This window comes from Eublepharis macularius, chromosome 1 (assembly GCF_028583425.1).
Source record: "Eublepharis macularius isolate TG4126 chromosome 1, MPM_Emac_v1.0, whole genome shotgun sequence".
Taxonomy (NCBI): domain Eukaryota; kingdom Metazoa; phylum Chordata; class Lepidosauria; order Squamata; family Eublepharidae; genus Eublepharis; species Eublepharis macularius.
The window spans coordinates 233,568,566-233,596,200 of NC_072790.1; the positions used below are offsets into that span (position 1 = coordinate 233,568,566).

The 27,635-nt window shown below is 44.6% G+C and overlaps 1 protein-coding gene across 1 annotated transcript in view; it reads right to left on the bottom strand.

The window, feature by feature from the left end:
• The window catches only part of CCDC88B (coiled-coil domain containing 88B), a 59,871-nt gene extending 39,168 nt beyond the window's left edge, over positions 1-20,703 (bottom strand). The window contains exons 1-10 of the mRNA XM_054973029.1: positions 20,644-20,703; positions 20,045-20,184; positions 18,516-18,624; positions 16,370-16,439; positions 14,634-14,692; positions 11,408-11,491; positions 10,466-10,597; positions 6,627-6,754; positions 5,880-5,961; positions 83-241 (exon numbers count right to left, since the gene is read on the bottom strand). Of these exons, the coding sequence (XP_054829004.1) occupies positions 83-241; positions 5,880-5,961; positions 6,627-6,754; positions 10,466-10,597; positions 11,408-11,491; positions 14,634-14,692; positions 16,370-16,439; positions 18,516-18,624; positions 20,045-20,184; positions 20,644-20,703 (1,023 nt within the window). The remainder of the gene's footprint in view (positions 1-82; positions 242-5,879; positions 5,962-6,626; positions 6,755-10,465; positions 10,598-11,407; positions 11,492-14,633; positions 14,693-16,369; positions 16,440-18,515; positions 18,625-20,044; positions 20,185-20,643) is intronic.
• Between the last annotated feature and the right edge of the window lie 6,932 nt (positions 20,704-27,635).

The window sequence follows — 27,635 nt, forward strand, 5'->3', positions numbered from 1 at the left end:
GTTCGTGGTTCATGAAACACAACAAACCACAAACTGCAACAAATCACCATTTTCCTGGGTTTGTGCCCACCTCTAATCCTACCTTTAGCTGGACACGACAATGCTCTAATGCAGGCAGCCGTTCTTTCAGGGCCATGAGATCTGCTTGAAGCCGTTCTGTCCTCAATGCTTTTTCTCGGAAGGCATCCAATTCATCCCGGTAAAGCCCAGCCTGCCGGGCTTCCCCTGCCAGTTTTCGGTTCTGGAGAAAAGGAGTGGGTTAGAAATGAGTGCTTTGGGGTAAAGAAAAATACACTTTCAGGTAGGTAGTCATGTTGGTCTGCAGTAGAACAGCGGGATTTCAGTCCAGTGGCACCTTAGGGTCTCACTACATGAGACAAAATACACTCAAATGACACGTGTAATTCGAGTGTATTTTGTAATTCAAGTGTATTTGAATGTAATTCGAGTGTGGTTGGTGTGCCCTTAGAGACCAACACGATTTTCATGGTATGAGCTTTCAAGAGTCAAAGCTCCAGATACAAGTAGGAATGGAAATCCCTGTGCCTTTAAATCCTGGCCAGAAAAGTACTATTCCAGGAGCAGCTGAAAAGGGGGCTCCCAGATAGCTTCAACATGCCGTCCTTTTTTAAACCCAGATTTTAAAGGGATCCTTTCTTACAGTTCGAGCCAGTAAACAAGACAAGGTTCAGACCAGAAGCCAGGTACATCTTTATTTATCTAGATTTATTCGTAGACAAGCGGAGAATTCATAACGGCTTTTCATCCTTGCTTGAGGGAGTAAGTTACAGAACAAAGAAGGTAAGAGGGGCTATAAAAGTAACACTCTAGCAGGAAGATAAGCTGTTAATATCTCAAATTACCTGCTCTCCTTAGGGGAGAGGGTAGAACTAGCATTCCCATAATTCCTAGTGCTTAAAGCACATATTTCTGACTACACAAATACATAGGCTTCTGGGCTAATACAGAGCTTCTAAGCTGTGGTTACAGCACAAGTACACTGCAACCAGATAAATAGGTGGGGATTAGATTTGGATGGGATCTGAAGATGACTAAGGCAAGCATACGGTGAGATTTCATGCGTAAGAGTTTTGTTGTTCCTAGGATCACAAGAAATGTAAACTGTCCCTTCCAGGTATGTCACCTGGGAAAGCCTGTGACCCTTAAGGATAATCCAGGAGACTTTCTAGAATGTTTAGCTTCCATTTAAAAAATAGCCTTTTGTGGTGGCATGCTACTCAGTCACTCATTAAGAATAAAACCTGTTCCGCTGTCTTCTGATACATTTTGTAAAATTGCATTTTATGTAACTAACAGTTAATACAAGCCAGCAATCCTCCACACACTATCTAGGAAGTAAAGACCCTTTAAATTTAACTCGACTGACATCTAGGACTTAAAAAAAATATATTTCAGTGTTTTAATCACAGGTTATATTGAACAAATATGCCAAATCTGGATCCTTTTGGGGTGATAAGCAAGGATATATATACTTAAATAAACAAATGAGCAAGACTCGAGTCTAAGCATCTTAAACTTTTGAGAGTCAAACTCCCTTTGCCAGATACAAGGAAAGGAGCGTGACTCTCCAAAACTTACACTGTGGAAATCTTGTTGGTCTTTATGGTGCTACGGGACTTGAGTCTTGCTGTTCTACTGCAGATCAATACAGCTACCCACCTGAATCTTATACAAACAAATAAGTATCTGGCTATCCACCTGGTACTGCGGCCAACATTTTGCAGTTCTTAATGGAATGTCCACTTCAGGTTAAAGGGAGCAAAAAAAGAGATGAAAATTTGGGGCTCCTCTTACTTATTTTCTAAGATGACCATCTATTTGAGTCCCTATATATTAGCTGCCCTGACCTGGAAAGCCCAGACTAGCTTAGGGATTCCATTTCCCCAGTGGGGGCAGGGTATCCCCCACTCTCAGCCTCCGCTTCTGCCATCTCTCACCTGGCTGACGGAGGGAAAAGGCATAGGGAATGGGCCCAGGAGCCCTGCAATGTGCTCTAGAGCACTTCCTTGTTGCACTGCAATTGGGAATTATGTGATTCCCAGTGTGACAAGGAAGTGAAGGCCCCTGCATGGGGCTGAGTTGATAAAAATTGGCCTCCAATCTAGTCCTCCCAATGCATGCCCTCCCAAAATGCCCCCACCCACTGGTTTGGGCTCCAGGGGACCTGGCAACCCTAGACTAGCCTGATCACATCAGATCTCAGAAGCTAAACAGGGTCAGCGCTGGTTAACACTTAGATGGGAGACCACCGAGGAAGTCCAGGGTTGCTATGCAGAGGCAGGCAATGGCAAACCACCTCTGCTCACCTCTTGCCTTGAAAAACCTGATGGGGTTGGTTGTGACTTGATGGCACTTTACACACACACGTCAGTTAAGTGGCTAAGGCCTTTCATTGTGAAATTTAGACCTTTTGCTGGCAAGAGATGGCGCTCTTGCTTCACTTAACTACACTATAAAGAGCTCTTTGAAAACCTTGAGGATGGCCTGTCATGAAACAGTCTATTTTAAGGTGAGCCTGCCTGGCTAGGCCCAAAGAAGAATTCTGGTTAACTCAGTGAAACTACAGAAAAGCTGTTCTTAGAGACATATGCCCAGATATGTTTTACACAACACAGGTGCAAGCGAGATCATGCAGGTACCAAAGTCGAGTAGCTGGAGGGAGGTTCATTCTCTGCATTCCATCTCTTTAAGCTTATCAGAACCCAATTTGGGATAATTGCTCTGATGGATGGCATGATTCAGCTGCAGAGAGTCCTCCTGATCACATTTCTGTTTTAATCCAGTTGTTACCTGTTGCTCCGATGACTTCATATAAAGCAATGTAGGGGCAACAGTTTCAAACAGCATTTACATCTGTGAAGAGCTGTGGCCATTTCAAACAACACAGCATTTTCTGGCACAGGAAGTGACTATCACCCCTGCCAGGGCCATCAGAGCTTTTCCATTTTTTAAAAAATAAATCAGCACAAAAATATTGCTATAGCACAGGAGTGTTGTAACAATAGGTGCAGCAGGTTCTTTGAATTCCCAGCTTTCGTTTTTTAAAAAGAGTAAGTCTCTAGCCATTTCCTTTGCAGAGATATAAGGGAAAAGGTGTGTATCTCCACAAGGAAAGGGACTAGAGAGTTGCCTTTTTAAAAGTGAAAGCTGGGAATTCAGAGAACTTGCTACATCTATTGTTACAACGCTATAGTGCCCTAGTGCTAATCTATATACATTCAAAAAAGGAACGTGCTGGAATTGGGTGGGAAAATAAAAAAGGCGGCAGTGTTGGAGATTTCAAACAGTACTCTATAGCAAATGGACAGCATGCTGAAAACTTGAGCATGAGATAAACAGTTGAAAATAAAAAACAAAACCCTCACAATCCCACATTGCAAATGGGACACAAGCAGCTTTGTCTGAAAAGGGCCGTTTCCAGACGGCTTACCTGCACCCGAGACATCGCGCCACGTTTCGGATCGTGCCGGGGAAAACGCGAAATATCACATTTTCTCACGCGAGTTTTGCGCGACGTCGCGCAAAACTTGCGTGAGAAAACGCGTTATTTCGCGTTTTCCCCAGCACGATCTGAAACGTGGCACGACGTCCCGGGTGCAGGTAAGCCATCTGGAAACGGCCAAGGTTAAAAAAAATTGTTAGCAACTGACAGTCAAACTGGTTGTGTCTGAAATGGCACAAAAACCCACTAGCAATCAGCATCCAACTTTGTTGCTGTCTGTGGCATAAACCTGTCAAAACATCAGCTTGTATAGCTGGCAGGGGACCTGGCCAGGTATGTTTAGAAGTTGTAATTTAACTAGTCTTTATTATTTTACCTATCCTGTTTTGCACACTTTCTAAATAGTTAGCCTTTATGTGCAATTTTAATAAACAATGGCCGTCGTCACACGGCCATACATTTTGCACCAAACTAGCGACATCTCCCGCCGAATGCCCACCTTACTCCATTCCAGTTGTGAGATCGTCATTCTCCTTCTCAAACGGGTCGCTATTCATTTTCTCGATATCATCTGCTTCCATGTGAATGCCCAGGATCGTCTCTGAATGCTTCGCAATGCCAAAGTGCTCACTTCCCCGCTCATCCTTCCTACGTTTTCAATTGATTTTCCCGCCCCTCACTCCCAGAAGCCCTTTCGCAATCGGCAATCGTGCACTTAATTAATTTTTTAAAAAATAAGCCTTATTGTGCTATTGCGATCTTCTGTAACGCTAGTATGAATGCCCGAAGGCGCTTTCCCCATCCTAATTCAAAATGCAAAGTAAACGTATATTCTCTAATTGTATGACCTGCATTGCCCCCTCTTGTTTCTTGTGTTCTTACATTTATAGATCGGCTGCCTATCACGCTCGAGTTTGGGGTTGGACTAGCACAATGTTGATATTGCAAAATTGTAATATAGCAAAAATATATGGATTTTTTTTTTAAAAAAGGGGGGGACGCTTTATTTTTTCCCCATGTACGGAGACACTTCAATTTGACGTCAGAGAGCACTTCTGCCTGAACAACTGGAAGCGCAAGCATACGTGATGTGATGGGTGAATCCATTCTGATGCCTATAGCAACGAAGACACTATTTGGTGCAAAACTGACGGAATAAATGGCTGTGTGACAACGGCCAATTTATTCTTTAATCCTGTATGGTGATTCTGTTGCTTGGCTTTCAAGCTGAAACCAGCACCTTGACCAATTGGCCCAACTACTGCATAATTATTTTGCTGGAACTTAGCAAGCAAGTGGTCTACTTGCATGGCTGATTTCCAAGTTAACACCCGGTATAGCTTTGGACTTTATTTCCTCAGTTTCTGAGCTTGGTGTTAGTTAGAGGAAATTTGTGGCAGCTCCCAAACCTGGGGTGCAGGGGTTTCTCATCCTCAGAGTGTTTTATTTAGCACCAGGGACTTGGGACAAAGGACTGAGTGGTGTGACAGGACCTACTGTTGTAATGCTATGAAATGGGAAATCATTGTGGCTCTGAGGAAAATACAGCTTTGATCATGGACTGAATGTGTTTGATATATACATATTTATGAATGTATATGCTGCTTTCTAGTTTAGGTTCCCAAAGCATACAAAGAAATTAAAACAATTGTAGTTCCAAATTTAAGTATAATAAAAACGAGAGAAAGATGCCGCTTCAGAAAAGGCCATGTCTATGATAACCACCCATCTCACTTCTAAGAGTTGGGATGCAAAGAACTGGCCCTCAGTGGAAGAGAGGGGCTCCTCATTAACAATGCGAGTTGTGTGGCTGAATAAGTATTTATTACTAATTTGTTAAATTTCTATATCAGGGTTCTTGTCCCTTTGGCGTCATCTTTCATCAACCAGGCAAGCACTTCATTGGTAGTAGGAATGGTCAGAAACTCTATGGTAAAACCATAGGAATCCAGTGATTCCTAGAGCTACCCTCTCACTTCTGGGTTTTCCCTGGAAGTGATGAAACAACACACAAAAATCTTTTTCTTTCAGCACCGCAAAGGTGCACTGGGGCGGGAGATCCCCCTACCCCAAATAGGGGACTGGCAAGCCCAGTTTTAGTCCTCTGGAGTGGGTCCCAAAGGTAAATCAACTTTTGTGAGAGCATTCTGGAATGCCTATAATGTGCCTCTTTTGTGTAAAGCCTTTTTAGATTGCCCATACTGGATCTTTTTACATATGTGGACAGTGGAACTGTTTAATGGCTGTTTGATCTATTGATGTTTCATTATATTCTTAAATGGTTTTAAACTGCTTCTATTTGTTAGTATTTGTTGCGGATCACGGTAAACTGCCCTTGAGCTCAGGGGATAAGGCCGGGTGCACATCTGAAAATAGATAAATGTGCTGTTCCAGAGCAAAGCTATCTAAACAGTACCTCTTGCCGCATCTTGTGAAGTTGCCCCTCCAAATCCTTCAATTCATCTTGTTGCTCCAGCAGCTCCTCCATCTTCTCTTCCCTGGGAGCAGTAACAGAATTAGGACCTCTTGAGGAACAAAGGCATAATGCTCAAATCTTCCACTAATCCTGGGTGGGACATGTAAATCAAATCCCCTTTGATAATTAATTTCTAAAAATAGGGATTGTTGGGACTCAAACTTCTCTGCAAGCCACACCCTAGTCATGCACAATGAATCTGTTAAAGCAGTTCGATATACCATTAAATTAAAATCAAAATGAGACTTTCTGGAATCAACATGAGATGCTACATTCTGGGAAAACATTTGCAGCATAGACCTGCTAGACAGCTATAAAAGGATGCTCACTGCATCTAATCCTGTCTTATTTATTGATTTTCTTTATTTATACCCCATTTTCCTCCCCAATACGGACCCCAAATGGCTCACAATATTCTCCCCTTCTCCATTTTAGCTTCACAACAACCCTGTGAGGTAGGTTAGGTAGCGAGTGTGGCATTGGCTCAAGGTCACCCAGCGAGCAGAATGGGAATTCGAACCACAAATCCATGCTGGCTCTTCTCTGGGTCCATAGTGTTTCCATTTTTTAAAGTGTCTTTACAGATTTATAAAATTACTCCGAAATAATAAAAACACCCCTACAACAACTAAAATCCAAATACCATCGCTCAGCAGTTCATAGTTCCACCTGCGGCATCCCACTCACAGTTCATGCTGCAGACGCCGCACCTGGGCTCGAGTTTCGGCCAGTTGCACTCCAAGATGCTGGTGGTTGTTCTCGGACGGGAGAGCTTGGGGTGGCTCCTGCTGTCCCTGCTGCAGCTCCCATAATTTCTGTGGCAAGAAAAGGAATGAAAGATGAAGCTGAGGGTGCACGGCCAAAAGGCAGTCACAGGGGCAGAGAGATTTCTATGCTCCAACACTGTCTACTCTACAGGAGGCGGAGGGGATATGTCATGAAGTCACAACCAATTTATGGTGACCCCCATCGTGAAATTTGCAAGGCAGGAAAGGAGCGGATCTATCTTCCAGAGAGCAACCCTGGTCTTCCTTGATGGTCAAACTAAGGCAGTTTCCACACGGCTTACCTTCCCTCGGAACGACCCGGAACATTGTGCAAAAAACGTGGAAGATCACATTTTCTCACGCGAGATTTGCGCAACATCACACGACGTCAAGCAAATCTCACACGAGAAAACGCGATCTTCCACGTTTTTTGTGCGATGTTCCGGGTCGTTCCGAGGGAAGGTAAGCGGTGTGGAAACGGCCTAACTATGGTTCACCCTGCTTAGCTTCTAAGTTCCAACGAGACAGAGCTAGCCTGGACTGCATAGGCTGTTACTCTATTTAGGATAGACCTTATTATTTGTGTGTGTGTGTGGGTACATACATCCCCTGTTAAATCTCAGTTCATTTTGCCTGAGGTGGTATTTGGAGTTTCTAAAGTTACATTATAGGAGTTCACGGGCTGGGAAATGGCACATGGGTCCAATTCAGATCAGGATTACAGCAGAGAAGGAAAAGATGTTTCAGCCCTCCCCCTGTGCTGTTTTTATTACTTGAATTGCCTAAGGAACTGTTATTTGCCAATCTGGGAAACGTCCGTGTTGTGATCCCCATATGAAGTTTCCCCAAGGAGGCAAACAGTAGCTCCTTCCCTGGAAAATAGTGGGAAAATACTGCAAAGCAGAAGGTCGAAGTCCCTTCTCCTTATGTATATTGCAGTCCTGGTCAAAATCCGGAGCATGCATGCGTCGAACCCAAGTTTCCAGCCCAGAGCTCCAGGTGCACATCTGACCAATAGTCCTCGTGACTAGACATGGGCACGAACCAAAAAAAATTAATGAATCCACGGTTCGTGGTTTGGTGCCTATGACGATCCTGAAGTCACGAAGTGCAACGAACATTTCCCGTTGCCAAACCGGTTCGTGGTTCACGGTGCTCAGAATGGCCCCCCCCGTTGCACTTAGAGAGCCCATATTCACAGGGAGTGTGTAGCAAGCTCTCCTCCAGCCAGCACCCAAGTTTGGTCAAGATTGCAATGGGGATCTTGAAGTTATACCCTCTCCAATCCGAGGCCCCCAGGAAACTCCCACAAAAATCCAAGCTCAATTATACTCTCTCTGTCTCTCCCCAAAGGCTAACAAGTAGCAAGCAACAGCTCTCACACTCCGCTGCTCGCTGAAAGTGAAAGCCTGCCTAGGAGCACAGTGCTTTTTATAAGCTGAGGTCCCATAGAGCAACGCAGGAGGTCTGTGTCTGGCTGTCAGAGCTGCCTATCAGGGTTTACAGGGATGAGATTGGATGTCCCGATGCAGACTCACACTGGCAGCAGGCAAGGAAAAACTCCCAAGTTGTCCGAGCAGGGCAGCACCCAGTTCCAAGGTTCAGGCACTAATTGGGCACACTCACGGCTTCAAGTCCAAAGGGGGCTTCCAGAAACACATCCACAGGAACAGGCCAAGGTCAGGGACAAGAGAATCAGTTCCAAACACAGCAGCAAGGTCAGTAGTAAGCAGACTCGTTGCTTCCACGCAGCCACTCCCTCTTTGGCTGCTTTTAACCCTCACAGTGCTCAGCTGCCTGTGCTACAGCAAGCAGCTGCTGGCTGTCTCAGTCCTGCTCCTGCGAGCACTCATCATCACTAACAATGCTGGGCCGGTGCTGTGCTGCTAGCCTGGCACTGCGCCTTCTGGCTTGGAGGGCTCTTCTAGCCCTCCTCTGGCAGCGCTCCCGAGGCTCTGATGAGGAAGGGGGAGAGCTGGCCTGCACCTGGCTTTCTGTTGCCAGCCCAGGGAACCGATGTGCTGGGACCTGGCTGTGGATCAGTATCTGAGCCTTCAGGGCCTGCCTCCTCCTGCAGTGCCTCTGCCACTGGCTGTGGATCTGGGTCAGGTTCACCAGCTGCCTCTTCCTCAGAAGAGTCCACTGAGTCTCTCTGCTCTGCTGGGCCAGGTTGGTCCATGACATTGGAGTGCCCGTGGCTACAGAACACCCTCTCCCGCCCCCGCGTGTCTTCTCCCAACTTGTAACCACTTTGCAGCTCCATGGTTGGAAGGAAGACCTGCCGATCAAGGTAAGCTGGGCTTTGATTCGGGTTTCCAGGGCGACAGAAGGAGTGCAGACAGAGTTCAGGCATTCCCCCGGCTCCGTTTCCAGGGGAATTGATTGATGGCGTCCGACTGTCTGGCTTCCTGAACTACGGCCAAACGCACCGAACCAGGCTTCTTCCAAACGCTGGTTTGTTTGCCATGGACAATCACGAACTGTCGGATCACGATCGCACGATCGCCATTTTCTTGGGTTTTTGAAGTTCATAATGCAGTTCGTGCCCATGTCTACTCATGACAGCCACATGGACTTCGTAACCTGCAAATTGGCCCAAAGGCACCATGCGGTTTGTAGCCTGCTATTTCTGCACACTACAGCTGTGATGGTATAGTTTGATAACATATTGTAGGACGATTATTAGCATTAAACCAAAGTACAAACATGGTCTTGGCTTTAAATCAGGGGCAGTCAGGCCATTCCAGAGCAAGGTTTAATAACAGCGATCCAGAGGAATTAGCCGTGTTAGTCTGTAGTCGCAAAATAGTAAAGAGTCTAGTAGCACCTTTAAGACTAACTAACTTTATAGTAGCTTAAGCTTTTGAGAACTACAATGCTCTTCATCAGAAGAGAACTGTGGTTCTTGAAAGCTTATGCTACTATAAAGTTGGTTAATCTTAAAAGTGCTACTGGACTCTTTACTAGCTGGGATAAAGGGCTCAGGCAGTTATACTGGGTAAGAAAAGAGGGGAGTTACAAGCATGCCCTTATTCTTAATCTGCAAAATATTTGTGGGGTATCGGAACTCCATAAGGAGAGAAACAGAGGGAGCTGCGAGGGCGTGCTCCCCTTGTTCCTAGGGGCATTCTACTTTCCCCTCTTTGCTGGTATAAAGTGGCATTAAGTCGCAGCCAGCTTATGGCTGTCTCCATAGGGTTTTCAAGGCAAGAGATGAATGGAGGTGGGTAGCCATTACCTGCCTCTATGTAGCAACCCTCTACTTTCTCGGTGGTCTCCCATCCAAGTACTAACCGGAACTGCCCCTTCTTAGCTTTGGAGATCTGAAGACTGGGCTGGCCTGAGCCATTCAGGTCAGGATCCCCTTACCTTTAATTTAAAATGTCAAGAATAAAAATCAAGTTTCTAGCCCTTTTGCTTAGTGAGATCTTGGGGGTGGGGGTGGGGGGACAGTCTTGCAGAATTCTGCTCATTTGTAACTTTCTCCCACTTTCTGATATGCAGGACCACTGGGAGACTGGTAAATGACATGGGCACTTGAATTTAATAGTCCTGAACATTATTTAATCAAATATTGGAGTGTTCCTGTTTAGAGTGTTCATATTTATTCATAGTGTCCCTCAGCACCAACTATCTGGCTACCATGGAGTAGCATCACAGGAACCCAGGGGAACTTCTGGGCCATGATGTGAAGAAGGGGCAGCTCAGAGGTTTGTGCTTTGGGGACCAAGTAGGGTTTACAAGCATCATTTCCTGCACCTCCAAGCCTGCATCTCGCTCATGCACCAAGTCTCGAATACGGGACACCAAATCTCGTAGGAGCCGTTCCATCTCCAAGGGCGCCAGTTCCTTCCACTGCAGCCTCAGCATGTTCTCGGGCTCTTGGGTTACCTGGAAAGGAGAGTATGTTGTGTTATCTTGTAGGCCAAGGAACACAGCTGCAGAGCCAAAATGTGTTACCAAGGTTTTTGGGAATTGTTTTAGGGTGATGATCTCAGTTCCCGTAAAAGAGTTTTAGTATTCCTTAACGGCAGTAGAAGTTTTCTCAATGGGAGCTAAGTGCCAGGAGATGGTCTCTTGCTGGCTTTCACACTCTCCCAACAGAGTTCGGAGAAGGTGTCATGCACACAGCCTGGCTCAAGGGAGACGGCAGGAGAGAGTGTACGTGTGTGTATGCTTATGTGACGAAAAGTCGGTTTTCAGAGCAGACAGAGAGAGCTGTGAACTGGTTAAAAACTGTGAATCAGCACTCTACTAGTTCAAATCCCACTACTGCCATGAGCTCAGTAGGTGGCCTTGGGTAAGTCACTCCTCTCAGCCCCAGCTCCCCAGCTGCATTGTGGGAATAATAATACTAACTTGTTCACCACTCTGGGTGAGGCACTAATCTGTCTAGAAGAGCAGTATATAAGCGCAGTTATTATTTATTTGTTTGTTTTCGATTTTTATTCCTCCCTCCCTGCACTGGCAGGTTCAGGGCGGATTACAACCACATCATCATCATCATCATCATCATCATCATCATCATCATCGACATTGACATTTATTAAACTGGCAAATCTACTGCCTTTTAGGAGCAAATGTGGTAATCCAAATGGAACCATACTCAGGTCACACTGCCTCTGGAATTTTTTGCTACATGATGGAGTACAATAAAACACATTAGGGGAGAAATTATGGATAGAAAAACAGGCTTATTACCTCTTGGATGGCAGAAGCCAAGGCAGCCTGAGTATCGATGTCCAGCGTCTGGATATGGCCAATGATCTCATCTCGTTGCTCACACTGTAGGAGGTTAAGGAGGATCAGTTTCTCTAACTTGTCCATCGAAGCAATTTGGACATATTCACACTATGGAATTAAACTGGCTTAGCAACCAAATGGTTTCCACCAAGGACCCTGGGAATGGTAGTTCTGCAGCATGAGGGGGTGGGCTTCAGGCTGCTAAGAGAAAATCCACAGCACTCCTCACCAAAGTACCACTCCCATTTTTTGGGGGGAGATCATGACAATTAAACTGGTATAAAATACAAGTTTGTAGCATAGACACCCTCCATGCATCTGACGAAGAGAACTGTGGTTCTCGAAAGCTTATGCTACTGTAAAGTTGGTTAGTCTTAAAGGTGCTGCTGGACACTTTTCTATTTTGCTACAGCAGACTAACACGGCTAACTCCTCTGAGAGCATAGACAAATTCTCAAGGATCTACTTGCCATACTAAGATTCGAGTTCAGTTAACCAACAAGATTTCCAGAGGATACCTGTCACAGCTTAACTCTTGAAAGCTCGTATCCTGGACATTTTGTTGGTCTTTCGGGTGCTATTGGACTTGAATCCCGCTGTTCTCCTGCAGACCAATATGGCTACCCACATGGAGCTTTCCATATTAAAGCTTTCTTGACTGTTTTTTCTCCATCCTGTGAGCTCGTATTGCTGTTGGGGTTACCCTTAATGCTGCTAAGGTCTGCTTAGTGACGATGGTGACGCATGCTCCAAATGTTTCTATTTAGCAGGGTCACATGAACATTTGAAGCTACTTTATATTGAATCAGACTCTTGACCCATTCAAGGTGAGTATTATCTACTCAGTCTGGCAGCAGCTCTCCAAGATCTCAGGCAAAGGTCTTCCACATCACCTCCCAGCTGATCCTTTCAACTGGAGATGCTGTGGATTGTGTTGGAAATACAATGCCTTGTGTACAGAGAAGGCAGAAGACACAGAATACCTGCAGGGGGCAGCAGGTCTGACAGTTAGATACAGGGCTTTTTTTCAGCTGGAATGTGATGGAACGGAGTTCCGGAACCTCTTGAAAATGGTCACATGGCTGGTGGCCCCGCCCCCTGATCTCCAGGCAGAGGGGAGTTTAGATTGCCCTCTGTCTGGAGATCAGGGGGCGGGGCCACCAGCCATGTGACTATTTTCTCCGAGGGCAACCCACTGAGTTCCACCACCTCTTTTCCCAGAAAAAAGCCCTGGTTAGATAGATAGCAGGATGAGAGCCTTCTTTCCTCCTCTCTTCTGTCCTTCTTGCACATCTCCAGATTGGTATTCTTAGGCTACTTCCTGTTTCTTCCCGGAAGTCTCTCCTCCCTATTTACTCAGGCAGTTAGTATCTATTCTGTTTCTCGCAGCTTTCTGTCAAAGTTGTAGTTCCTGAATAAACTCTCTTCATTCATTCCTTAATCCGACTCAAGATCATTCCTAAGATATACCATCCCCTACAGATTGAACCTTGGACTTTCTGCACACCAAGGAGGTGCTCTGTCACTGAGCTATGCCCTTCCCTGAGCTATGCCCTTCCCTTTCCCTATTTTCTGGTTCCCGCTTTTAGTAAATCATTATTCGGTTCTTATTTTTTTGTATTTGAGAGTGCTGTGTTAAAATATTTCTGAACATGAGTTGCTAGCATTGTCATCTTTTAGGATTCATCTCCCTATCCAGAGACTCTCGAAATCTCTGTGTGAGGATGTATCTTCTGTCTAGTGTACAGGCATGTAAATTTACACGCATGAATACTAAGATGTCATGCAGAACATAGCCTGCCTTTTCATACACCCTGCAGTTGCATTGGTATATTTTGAACTGTTGCTGATGTGGAGTAAATGAATGCTGCCTATTGCAGTCAGAGTAGACCCTTAAGCAGAGCATTATGGTGGTAGGTAGAGATGGGCACAAACCAAAATACGAACCAAAGTCCGTCACCTCGTGGTTCGCGAACTGGCAGTTCATCACAGCCCATTTCTGATGAACCGCCACGAACTTTAGGCTGGTACATTTGATTCGTTTTTCAGTTTGTCACTGCAGACAGCCTGGCGCCAATCAGTTTTCTAGGCAAGGGGGGGATGGGCTTTCTGCAGACCTGCAGCTGCCCCAGAAGTGCCATTTTCACAAACCAAACGAACCATTTCGCGAACCGGGGCAAGTTTGTGAACGTTCGTGGTTCGTGAAAGGTGATGAACCACGAACCGCACGGTTTAGAATTTTCCAGGTTTTCACCCATCTCTAGTGGCAGCCCTTGGTCCAAGATCCCTGATATGAAAATTAAGGTGCTGCACGCACACCACTAGAACAAAAAAATGGCCATGCTGGATTGGATAAAAGGTCCACCTCTTTCAGTGAAACCGCTGAAAGGCCTACAAGCCAGCACAGAGGGCAAAACCATTCCCTGTTGTTGGCCCCTACCCCAATTCTCAATGGGTTATAACCTCTTTTGATTCTGTATTTAGATTTATGTTTGTATTGTAACCGGAGCCTCATTGAGAAAGGAAAGCTGGACTATAATTAAAGTAAATAAATAAACTCTGCTTCAGACTCTACTGTTAACTTTTCTGCACATTAAATCCACAAGCTCCTAACCCTTTCATATTTCCATGTGTGAAATGCTGCATGTTGTAGGTCAATTGTTTTCACTCAGTGATAAAGACCAGCCCTTCTGCACAAGGTCCAGAGGCACCCATGACTTACTGCTTCAATTAAAATAAAATATTAAAGGCATTTTTATACCACTTTCCCTCTATAGCTTTTATCCATTCCAGGTTGTATTTGGAAAACTGGCACTGGCTGGATATGAGTTCTGGTGAGGCAGAGCCCCATATCAAGGGTGGGATCTTGTGGGGCAGAGCCCCCTGTCTCATGGAGTAGGGACAGCTCCAAATTTACCCTGCTGCTTAGCATTCTGGCTACAGCCCAGGCAGTGAACCGCTGTGTCAAGCAACTGAATCACAAGCTAACCCCCAAAGAAGATTTCTTTTATAAAACGTATAACTTTCAAAACAACAGATGCATCATAATCAGAAAGTTAAGGCTGAAGACAAGCCTACTTCCTGTTCTGTCAGACAATCTTCCAGCAAGCGGCACCCCAGCCTGTATGGTCTCTTGTTATAGTAACACCACCACAGAAATGGCTCCCTGTCCTCTCCAACATACCTGTACAGCACCTCCCAGCAAAAGCAGGAGCAGCTTCTTCATTTCCTTGACACCCTGTGCTAGAAAAACAGAATAAATTGTTATCACAATTTGGAGCCAAAAATCCCACCATATTTCTCCCTAAGATTATAAACCTCAAGGTGAAGCTGGGGAGATCAGTTCCTCTGAAAGAAATGGAAGCTTCAGAGGGCAGAATCTATGGTATACCATAGAGTCTATGAGAAAATGAAGTCCTAGAGTGGCTACAGAGGGTGGATGCTCTAGGAATTCAGTTTTCCCTATGGAATATGATAGAAACTAGGAGAAACTGATTATCACCTGTAAAGATGGTAAAGTCCAGAGACTAAAGAGGAGGTTGCTGTTGGCTGGCTGGCATCCTCAACTTATATCAGCCTTCAGGGTGGAGTTTTCTCTTTAACATTGAGAAAAAAACTGAAGAGTTTTAAAAAGTTTTTTTTAAGGTCGAGTGGAACGTAACAGCCTGCCATACCAGCACAAATATTTAGGAACTAAGTGTTTTTACGACATACAGAACACAAAATAGAAACCTGTAGGTGATGTTGAGAAAAAAGACAGGGGAAACGATATTTAAATTTATATTTAAATTTATAATTGGCATTTTGGTGGAAGAAAGTGCCCTGACAGGAAGGGGATGAGTTGAAAGAGCTAACCTTTGACCTCACATCCAGGCTGAGTTCCCCTACCCAAGGTCCAATTTCCTCCTCAGGCAATGCCCCCAAATCACAAGGAATTTCCCATGGAGGAACTGGCAACCCAAGGGCACAATTTGCGGAGGGAGCTCAGCAGGGATACGATGCTATAGATTCTGCCCTCCAAAGGTGCCATTTTCTTCAGGGGAATTGATCCCTATAGTTTGGAGATGAATTGTAATTCTGAGAGATCTCTAGGTTCACCTGGAGATTGGCAAACCTTTCCCCACTTTTAAGATCACTGGAACAAGTCGGCCATATTTTCCTCTTCTCTACACCTGATTTGATGGGATTCAGAATATTACACCCCCCAACCTAAATGAAATGCTACATGATCTAATATATCATCTCCATCTCATTATTAACTATAAGAGAGCCTTTGGGTTTGGGGAGACCTTCTGGTGCCCACCTCCTTCAGAGTCTCTCATAAGTTCATTTGGGGAGGGGATATAATCACACGTTGCATTTCAATACCATTCTAGAGTTATCAAAGAAATTTAACATACATTTTCCTAGTGTAATCTTTACCCCAGCTATATAAAGTAGGTCAGTATTATTACCCTTCAAGAGAATGAGAGAGGATTCCCTAAGGGTTATGAAAACCAGAGTGATACAAGCACGGCCATTTTTCCTCTGAGAGGAGTTGTTGTTGTTGTTGCTGCTGTTTTTTCTACTACTACTACTACTACTACTACTATTACTACTATTATTATTATCCTCCCACCCTCCCCTCAAGCAGCTCAGGGCGGATGTTGTGTAGTGGTTTGAATGTTTGACTAGGACAACCCTGGTTCCTATCCCAACTGTGCCATCAGACTTGCTGACTGATATTCTCCCTCAGCCTAAGCTCCCTCACAGGGTTGTTGCGAGGATAAAATGGAGAAAGGGAAAGCGAGAAGCAAGTATGCTAGTTCTGAGTTTCTTGAAAGAAAGGCAGGGTAAAAAAAATACAAGATTAAAAAAAGACATACAGAGATGGGATATGTGGCTTGTCTAGCACCTCAGACTTTCTACCAAAGGGCCTACCTGTGAGGGGATCTCTAGCCAGAAGATAAATATTAGGCGGAGATGTAAGGATCAGTTGTTGCAGTTCATCCTGGACAAAGGGGGGAAAACACTAAACAGGTTATATAGAACTACTTCAGAGTCACAAACAATTCACATATGCAGGTGGCTATTTTTTTCTGTTCACATGGTACCTGCCAAAATTATATTCAATTTTCAATTGATTTGTCCTTTCATAAGGTTATTGTTTTTAGTTACTATACCAGTTATTTGTTTTTCAAATTCAATTTCTTTCAACTGGTTTAAATTTGTGCCTGTTACTTTTTTTCTCTTTCAACCAATTTGAATGAAACTCTTTGAGGTGAGACTCGTCCTCACCCAAGGCACACTCCCTCCCTACCAAATTTCAGACACTTAGAAGAAAGCACACACCCCATTTTGTACGCAATTAAATTCTCACTTATGGAGCAGATACAGGTAAGTGGAAAGTTTCCTCTTGATTTTCGAGAAAGTTGCATGGGGGCGGGCCTGGTACCTGTGCTGGTGACTCTGCTGGTAAGGTGCTACTGGACTCTTTTTGATTTTCCTAATCACAGATCTCTCGTATTTTGTTTGATGTGATTTTGCTTTCATGAGGGAGAATCGGGAGCATTTACTTTTAATCCTCTCCTCCCACCCACTGTCTGCAGCAGTCTACCTGGTTACTTTCCTTTTCCCCTTCTCAAAGGTGTGCATTTATCCACACCCCAGTGGCTGCCTTTCTGAGAATATGAGGAAAACATTCATTTCTCTTCCCTGCCAGTATGCATCTGCCTCTATCCTCCACTCCAGTCTACCGCAAGTGCCTTCAGAAAATACAAGCAAAATATTTTTCCCCTGTCCACCTTTCTCACTGAGACTCAAGGCAGATTACATAGCATGAGATTAGTACAATCAATATCCGGAACATTTCCATACAGTATCAAGGACATTTCCATACAGTGTTAAGGACATTTCCACAACAATGTCATAGGATTTTACAAAGATGTAGCATGAGCAAGGATCCAATACAGAGTTGAATAATTGCTGAAACAGAACACAATCAATTCTAGGACTGACATTAGATGAACATGAAGTACAGGTAGTGTAAGTACATATTCGAGCAACAGATAATATGCAACAGTACATATGTAAACCTGTCTGCAGCTGCAGCAAAATGAGAGGATAGAATCCTGAGATGACAGAATAAACCGCACTGCTTCCATTGGCAGGTGAATGCTCCCCCTAAATAAAAAATAAATCTGCCTTCCAGCAGAAAGCTAGCACAACAGGGAGAGGTCTGGGCTAGAAACTCTGTCACTGAAGATTATTTTTATTTGCAGGGTTTTTTTTAACATCAGCTTTTTATTTGGAGGTTTATAACAGGCTTACAATGGCAAGTAATGGCAAAGAAGTGCAAGGAGTTTTGGGTTACGGGAGTTTTTAAAGGCGGCCCCAACTGCAGCCTGATGTGGTACAGTCCGTTTCACCACCTTTGGATTCTATCACACACACCCCAATCTCATGCCTCGCTGTGTGTGTACTCATAATAGGGAACATTTGTACTCCACAGTGTAACATGTGACTCAGCTCTGATCTCAAGAGCTAGAACACAAAGGAAGAGTTCTTTAACAAAGCTCTTCCACACACCTTTTCGGTTGCAATGGTTGGTGATAAACAGGGCCAATAATAACAGCAGGGCTTTTTTTCAGCCGGAATGCGGTGGAACGGAGTTCCAGCACCTCTTGAAAATGGTCACATGGCCAGTGGCCCTGCCCCCTGATCGCCAGACAGAGGGGAGCTTAGATTGCCCTCTGCGACGATTTCAGATTGCCCTCTGTCTGCAGATCAGGGGGTGGGCTACCGGCCATGTGACCATTTTCTCCAAGGGTGATTTAAACTTAAAAAAACTCCCCCCTTCTTTCAGCTGACCCAAAGTGATGCCATTGTGCAGTCCTGAGTTCCACCACTGAGTTCCACCACCTCTTTTCCCAGAAAAAAAGCCCTGAATAATAGTATTTATTTACTTCCGAGGTGCTTAAAATCTACTCTGTTTTTCTCTTTGTGACCTGCAGGTTGCCAGGACAACTGGGGAGATCAGGGCAGAAAACAGCAGATGAGGCATAAAAGTAGGCTGAATTCTACCCACCTGGTAGAACCTGCGCAGCCGCTGCAGAAGGGTCTGTAACATTTGCAACTTCTGGGTCTCATCACTTAGCTTGTTCCAACGAGGCTGCACCCCCCCAGGAATCAGGTCTCTATGGAAGAAAAATATCACTGGGCACAGAGGAGAATGAGGGTCATGTTAAATGCACGATCAGGAAATCTGTGAATGGATCCCCCAATTTTTTTTTAAAAAAATATTTATATTGCAGCCCTGCAAGGCCGTGATTTAGATCAGGGCTAAGGCATAAGAAAGGGAATTTAGTTCTTTTACGCCTTGCTATTTTTGCTATTTGAATTGTTCCCTTGGAGTTTATAGGGCTCCTAGCCTCCAGCTGATAGCTGGTGTTCTCTCAGAATTACAATTGCTCTCCAGGTGTCAGAGATCAGTTCCCCTGGATAAAATAGCTGCCTTCACGGACTCAATGACATTATACCCAGTTAAGGTCTTTGCCCTCCCCAAACCTTAACCTCTCCAGGTTCCACTTCCATCCCCCAAATCTCCAGGAATTTCTCAATCTGGAGCTGGCAGCTTTTTATTCTGCAGAGGAAAAGATATAGAGAGCTTGCAGGTTCTGGTACACCCTCTCTGGCAAGCAAGAAGCATTCCTAGTGGAGTGTCTCAGATAGTACAGAACTAACAGGGACCCAGTTTGGTGTAGTGGTTAAGAGTGTGGGACTCTAATCTGGAAAGCCGGGTTTGATTCCCCACTCCTCCAGTTGAAGCCAGCTGGGTGACCTCGGGCTAGTCACGTCTCTCTGGAGCTCTCTCAGCCTCACCCACCTCACAGGGTGTTTTGTTGTGGGGATAATAATGACATATTGTCGAAGGCTTTCACGGCCGGAGAACGATGGTTGTTGAGGGTTTTCCGGGCTGTATTGCCGTGGTCTTGGCATTGTAGTTCCTGACGTTTCGCCAGCAGCTGTGGCTGGCATCTTCAGAGGTGTAGCACTACACCTCTGAAGATGCCACACCTCTGAAGATGCCACACCTCTGAAGATGCCAGCCACAGCTGCTGGCGAAACGTCAGGAACTACAATGCCAAGACCACGGCAATACAGCCCGGAAACCCCTCAACAACCAATAATGACATACTTTGTAAACCACTCTGAGTAGGCATTAAGTTGTCCTGAAAGGCGGTATATAAATTGAATGTTGTTGTTGTTAAAGTCCCTTTCCTCCCTCATACTATGGACCACTCAGTAGCGGGTCCTCCTGACATAGCTTCACAAGGTGCTATCCTCATGGAGGAACTTCTTTCAAACTGACTACCTGCCTCTGGGATGCCCCCAGCACATTCACCCATGTTTGTTCACATATCTGCTCAGTTCAACTAAGAGTATATCTACACCACAGATTTAATCGACTTAACAGCCATTCCCTTGTCTTCAAGAAGATATGTAGTTTAATGAGTGGAAGTTTAGGAATTTCTAATTAAGAATTCTCAGCACCACACCAAATGACAGCTTCCACGAGTCTTTGGGGGAAGGTACACCACAAAACAGTTGACTCACATTATTTCCATGACATGGATGAGGAAGTTGCCACCAACTAGCTGAAGAAAATACTCTTTGTGGCCCTCTTGTCTCTTCTTCTCCCAGGGTGTAGGGGGCTGTTCAGTCGTTGAGTCTGCCAGACTCTCCAGGGTTTCCATCTGTTCAGGTAAGGAGGGAAAAATAAGCTGGAATATAGCATTCCAAACCTACTTTAAGAATACAGTTCCAGCCTTCTTGGGTTCTAAAGTATGAACCCTCCCCCAAATCATTGCCATTTTGGTTTTCAACCCTATCACACAGCTTGACCCGTCTGCACTTTGAGATCTGACTCCTCCGTAGGGCAGAATCATCCTTCCAAAATTCTTGATTAAAAATTAGGAGACTCTTAACAGGATTGTTATCTTTTTCTACTCTAACTGTCCCCTGATTAAAGAATCTTTGGGTTAACTAGCCAGGGTAGACGCCACAGGTGAGGTCCTAGCAACGTCCCTGGTTCTAGCATGGCGCTGGCTCTCTCCCCTAAACGTGGCAGGGATTCCCCCTGCCTCTTTGCTTGGATGCCCCAGTGGAACAAGCACACTCTCTAATATACACAGACACAAAGAAGTGATCCTCACCCAAGTGACAAGCGGGCCGGATATAAAATCTTCCAGTATCTCAGAGACATCTCCATCCATTCTGCCATCAAAACTGTGAGTTCTTCCGAGCAGAGAGGTTCCTGTGGGACTTAGGTGCGCTTGCTATCCTGTGCTATGTGCTTCTGTATGACTTAATTTTAAACTTCCTTCCGCAATCGGGGGCGGGGGCGGGGGAGCTGAGCCACAGCCATAACAGAAAACAAAGGGACTCTCTTCGGTCTTCCCACCCCAGAGGAAGTCCCCAACCCAGAATACATTCCTGATCAGACATTTCTGATCCTCAGGGGACATTCAGTGCACCACTGCACACGAAGTACCAAAAATCTGGTTTGCAGGACTGCCCTGTTAGATTCGTTTCCTGCTCCGAACTAACCATGTCTGCTGCAGGAAAACCACATGCAGAGCAGCAGTGAAGCAATATGGGGCAGAAGAGAAGTTCTTCATCCCCTCCCACAGTAGTTTGTGAGCTGAACTATGTTGATACTACAAGAGGCCAGGGTCCTGAGTCATTAATCCATGCACTGTTTCCCCAGAATCCTAATAACAGTGAGCTTAGCTTTGAAAGCATCATGAGGGAGAGAGTTCCAATGGCTTCTAACACATCATCTACATTCACTGTGTGAGATTAAGGACTTTGTGTGAAACCATGGTATCTGGCTGCCCTGCATCCATTTTTTTCCACCCTAGTAAAAGGGAATCGGGTCCAAATTACCTCTGCACAATCAGCTCTGTGCCAGCACACAAGCATTGTGCAAGAGTGTGCATACAGGTGCAGGAGACAGGAGGCCTGGAAATATGACTACAGAATACTGGGTCCAGGATTGGGGGGAAGTGGAGAACTACATTAAGTACCAATGGTTTGTGTTGGGATTAGTATCTGGGGACCTGGGTTCAGACCCACACATGGCCACATGAAGCTTTCTTAGTGACCTTGGGCCAGTTACTTTCCTTCAACCTAACCTACTTCACAGAGTTGTTGTGGTTCTAAAATGAGGAAGGGAGAAGCTTATACCAGGCTCTGAGTTCCTTGGAGTAAGAGTGGGAGTAAAAACGTAGTATAGATGGATCAATGAAAGCACTGGACTTCTAAAAACAGCAGTCCCAGGAATCAACTTTGATAGGAAGCATTAGACATGAAACTGCTTCCCCACTGCATACGTGGTTTTCTAGCCATGACTGAACACACTCTGCAGATGCACAGAGGCTCTGTCATCTCCAAACTTTCCTGCACTGAAAGATTCTGATACTGCAACCAGGTTCAAATTAAGAATAGATGTAAATGTAATGTGGTAGCCACATATTGAAAGCTCCAGAGGGGTGGCGGAGAATCCATGGAATGAGCTGTGGGCCAGCCGATCTAATCTACCCTGTACATGCCTTTTCGAATTATCTGCTCAGGAAAGCAATTGTCTCAGTTTCCCATCTTGTGGTCAGACACATTATGAGGTGAACAGAAAAAAATTATGTCTGAGAGCTGAAAATAGACTTGGCCTCAAGGCAGAGTAATCTGATAAACACTTGACCATGTTGTCCCTACAAATATAGAATTTTTAGAGCTGTCTTTTATTTTTATGGGTTATTTTTGGTGGTGTTGGGGAGGTCAAATTTTAGACATCGACTGATACAATGCAAATAAAGGCTTGACTCACTGGACTTCCTTGAATGAGATAAAAACCACTTTTAGGAAAGTCTTTTAACACCAGCTAAAGGTTTGGTTAGTAAACTGTTGGGAGCCCTTTTTAAGTTTATTTTGCTTGCATTTTATACCCCCCTTTTCTCTCCAATGGAGAAAAAAGTGGGGTATAAAATATGCTCTTCCTTACTCCATGTGCACACAGGAGCTGATCCCCAGCCCCACTCTGGCCGTTTCCACATGTCTTCTCCCCCTCCCGAAAAATGGCGCAAAACTTACGGAACGACACGCCTTCATGGTGCGATTTCCCGACATGACTTTGCTTCATGGCACGATGACATCAGAAAACGCTCTACAAAGTGAATTCATGATGGAAAATCACGCTATGAAGGTGCACCGTTCCATAAGTTTTGCGCCATTTTTTGGGAGGGGGGGATGTGTGGAAATGGCCCCTGTTTTAAAGGTAAACTTTGGGTCACATGTTAGTTGAGTTGTGGTTCCCCCAATCAAATTCAAGTGTGGCACATGCAAAAAGACCCTAAATTCTATTCTGATGCTCTAAGCCTACACCACACTGGCTTTTTAAGCCTAAGGATGCCTCTTGGTACTATGAAAGTGGAAAAACTTACTGCTTTCATTCCAGTGAGAGATGGAACAATGTGACGTATAGTTCCCAGTCATAAATTAATTGCCTGCTTTGTACAGACTTTTTAAAAACTCTTATTGATTATCATATCTGGGGCTTAAGAAATGAACAGTAGATTTTCAGCATGGGTCAACCCAATAGGAAGTGAAAGGGGTTCTTTCAGGTGTCAAAATTCAAGCAATGCTAGGATTGCATTGGTTTCTAATGTTGTAATCCTAGCCCTACAGAGCCCCGTGACGCAGAGTGGTAAGGGGCAGTACTGCAGCCCAAGCTCTGGTCGCAACCTGACCTGAGTTCGATTCTGGCAGAAGCCGGGTTCACATAGGCCGTCGTCACACGGGCTTTTATTTAGCGCTAAAAAGGCGCAAAAATGGCGCAATTTCCCGGTAAAAACCCACCTTGAAGCGATTTCCTCATTTCAGGTTTTTTCCCAAAGTTTGCGTTATTTTGCGGCTCAGTGTGAACACCTGACATCGATGTCTTTCGCCTCGCCACGCCATAGACCCACCCCTTCTTTATTTCCTCAATCCCAGAATCCATTTCTCCCGCGACGCCCCTTTTTTTTTTATGTCCTTATGTCGCCATAACGACATAAAACCCTAAAAATTCTCTGCAGAAAACAAGAAAAAGCGACTGAATTTCAATCACAGTACTGTTCCTCATTTTCCAAAACCACACCTCGCTAAAGTTGGCCCTTTCCTGCAATTTTGGGAGTGTTTTTCACCTAACGATATGATAAAACGCTCCTTTTTTTTTTGCGCGGGAAAGTTTGAAACTCTGCAAACGTTAGAGCAGACTTCCACTTTCACTCTTGCGTTGCCGATAGGAGCTTTGGAGTGGAAGACCGCAGCAGCATCCAACAGAAAAAAACTGTTCGTGTGCACACGGTTATCATATTGTTCATTTAAAACCAGTAGATTTGGAAGCAGAGACAAGAGTGAAAGGTGAGTATTCGAGGGATTAAATTCCCTTCTTTTGGGAATTTTCAAGGGGATGACAGATCTGCTCTCTAGTAGCCATTATTTTTGGCCTCGACCTCCATCCTGCCTTAATATCCTTTAACCAATTATACAAAATTGAAACAAGTAAACAGACCTTTTTTTCCAATGAAACTAATTTCCCACGGGCTAGAAGACTTGTGTTGTGTTTCTTTTTTGAAAAAAAAAAGGCTTCACGTAACATTTCTCACTGCACAGAGATAAGCAGATTCTTTCATTGTGGAGGAAGAACTGGGGTTTGTGATTCATGATGGTTGTGTTCCCAACAGACATGGAGAGGAACTCACTATCCCTTTACCCTTTTTTAAAAAAGGAAATACAAATATTTTTTCATGAGAGGAGTCATGAATCCCATATAGTTTTCAAGTGAAGAGATGTTCAGAGTTGGTATTCCACTGCCTCTCCGGGCAACCTTTACCTTAGATAGAATAACCCCAAACACATAACGACCCAAACCTACCTGTTTTTTTTCCCAACAATTGTTTGACTAGTGCAATCAAGGGACATCCATATCAGGACCTAACATAGTATAACCCAGTTGATAAAGCACTATGATGAAATCTTTACAGAAAATGCTCTTTTTTTCGGTCCTCTTTAAAAAGCCCCAACTGAGGAACAATGCGAACCAATGTCGCACAGCAAGAATGAACCAAATAACAGGTGCCCTTGTGGAAAGTATTACAGTGTGGTCTCGAGAAGAGGTGGGAAGAGTGACCCCTCCCCCTTTAAAGCAAGGTAGCGCTGCTCATGGAAATTTAAATAACATCTATAATTAGGCATATACGACATGTGCACGACATGTTTCTGAATAGTTGTGTACAGCCGTGACAGAGACATCCGGCTCAGAAAACCAAACCATGGATCGCCGCAGACGACTGCGTCCCACACACCAAGAACTCTGGAGACAATCAACTTCCCACTCTTCTCGAAATGAAACCATGTTAATAGAGTTGTATTATGGTATTTCTGTTGCTTTACAGGATGGCGTACATGGGTGAGATCGGCCTTAAGAGGGGGCTTGCATGGAGACATAGAGAAATCATGGACCTTCTTCACTTCTGGGGAGAGGAGAAGATCCAAGAGGCACTTAGAAACACTCACAGAAACCTTGATTATTTTGTCAAAATTGCAGAGCAGATGGCTTCCAGGGGCCACAGAAGATCGGCTCTTGAATGCAGATCTAAGACCAAGACTATGCGGTTGGAGTATAAAAAGGTGGTAGCACACAATGGCAGGTCGGGCAATGCGCCTATCACCTGCCCCTACTACAGGGAGCTCGAGAGTATACTTAGAGGCGATGCAAGCGTGCACCCAAAGCGCCTGGCACGAAGTATGGTGCTTCAGGTGGTGGGTCAAGTGCGCAATGAACCAGTGGAGCTTCAGGTGGGATCGGAGGAGTTGTTTTCGCATGACCTGGTTGCTGTGAATGCAGTCGACCTAAGGATTTCCTTGCCTTGCCACTCCGGTAAGATCAAAATACAGCCTGTCCATGGTTGGGACATAGTGGTTTGTGCACGTGTGCTATGGTTTACTTGACTGGGGGAAGGGAACACCTATCCTTAGGACTGCCACGTCGGTGTGGCGAGTTATCATTTCCGCAACTAAACTGTGGATTTTTCTCACAAATGGCCACTCAACGGTGTCACCCTGAAGTCACACAGTTGAACATGAGTATTGTCTTGTTTAACGTTTGAAAAGAGGCACTTCTACGGCCAAAACAATAGGATGACATAGTGATTTTTTCACAACTAAATATAAAGCTTCATTGCTGAGGTGGCGTTCTTTGCTCACAACTGTCTCTTACTTCTGCAGATATTGTTGACGCCATTGATGACATCAGTTACTGTGAGGCTGATATGGATTCCACACCGGACGGTCTTCTGGAAGAAGGTTTGTGAATTGGAATAGAACTTATTCTTCAAACTGGTCCTTTGTACTGCACAATTTAAGTGATTCTGTTAACCATTTGTGATGCTTAGACAAACACTGCCGCATGAGCAGAGTGTCTCGAAGATCACTGGCATCAACATGATTCTCTTCAGACATTTCATAATCTTTCATGGGAAAAATGAATCCCCGGAAATGGAGAACGGCCACCATGGTATATTGGGGCAGCAATCTTTACAAGTTATGGTCCTGTAATCAGCCATCAGGATGGCTTATGCAATATACTGCTGATGAATCATGGACTAATGGATCCATGTTCAAGCCTAATTCCACCTCATCATGTGGGACATGCTCCCTTATAGGGACAAAATTTTTACTTGGTTGGTTCCAAGAAACACACAATTAACATGTCATTTAATTTCTGTCTGCAGACGTTGAGGAGCACAACAGCTTAATTAGTGATCCGTGCTGTGGAAAGGAGAACAACCCACCCTGTCAGCAACCAGAATCAACTGGTAAGTTTTATTAGATCTATCTGTTGATTACACTATCTGTCTGTGATTTTTAATTCATTATGTACTGTTAAAAATGTGGTGACGGATCCTCGAACAGTGTCACTCAAAGTTTTGTATCGCTTAAAAAAAATGTCCTAAAGGGGCTTTACCTCAACATGAAATATCATGGACATGGAGGTGCACTAACATGGATGTAACCATCAACCTCTGATTTAAGAAGTGTGTTCTGTCTTGAGAATGGCATGTGCTCACTTAATGTCCCTTTATAAGTTATTCAATTGGAGCTTACAGGGAGCAAAAGTGTCAAATGGATGTGTCATTCTTAGCATGTTTTGTGTTATTTTTCTGACTGTCACCTGACATTGCCACTTCTTCACAGCCCGAGACAAGTCTTCTCCTCCTGTTCCTGCAGAGGCACTCTCTCCAGGAACACAACTGGCAAACATCCGTGGTCGTAGAAGGCGCACCCACGCGATCAATGATGCTGCCGACAAGTCCCTGTCTCAGGCGTCCGAGGAACACCGAGAGGAGATGGCACTGCGTCAGAAGGAGCAGCTGGAGATGAGAAAGTGGCGTGAGGAGGAAAGCAGCAGACAACTTCTATTCTTGGAGGAGACACGTCAGGAACGCCGGATGTTCCAGGAGTCCTGGTCACAGAACATTGATGTCATGAGTGCTGCTGTGGGAACACTACAGACATTGGGAGAGGCCATCATGCGGCAGCAGTCTCAAGTGGCTCAAGGGGTGGCTGTCATGCCCGATGGCGAACCCGTGAGCAATGGAGAGGAAAATAGAAGAGTTTCAACTAAGAGATCATGTGTTGGGAGGTCCAGGGACAGATTAACACTATAAATGATCAGTGATCTATCATGACACCTCAGTTAAGTGAGGGGGTGGAGTGTTTATAATTGTTGTTCCTTAACAAACCGGTTTTTCACTTTTCTCAATCCCCCCCCCCCCAAACCTAATAAGACAGACAGTAATCTCTGTGTGAAATAACAATCCTATATTTGGCGAAGAAAATTTTTTTATAGGAGAAGAAGCAGATAACATTCAGCAAACATTGAAAATAAAATAACTATTTACAATTTGAAAATGGCTTTTTTTTTTGTCTGGTGCCAGGGTGGCATTGCCCACCAAACATAACTAGAAGGACAGAAACCAAAGTGTGATATAATTCTATGTTTGAGGTGGGCCAATTTTTCCAAAAGGTGCAGAAACGAACAAGAGTCAAAAAACATTGTGTCTTGAAAAAACTATTTACAATTTGTAAAAGGCTTATTTTAGCTGTG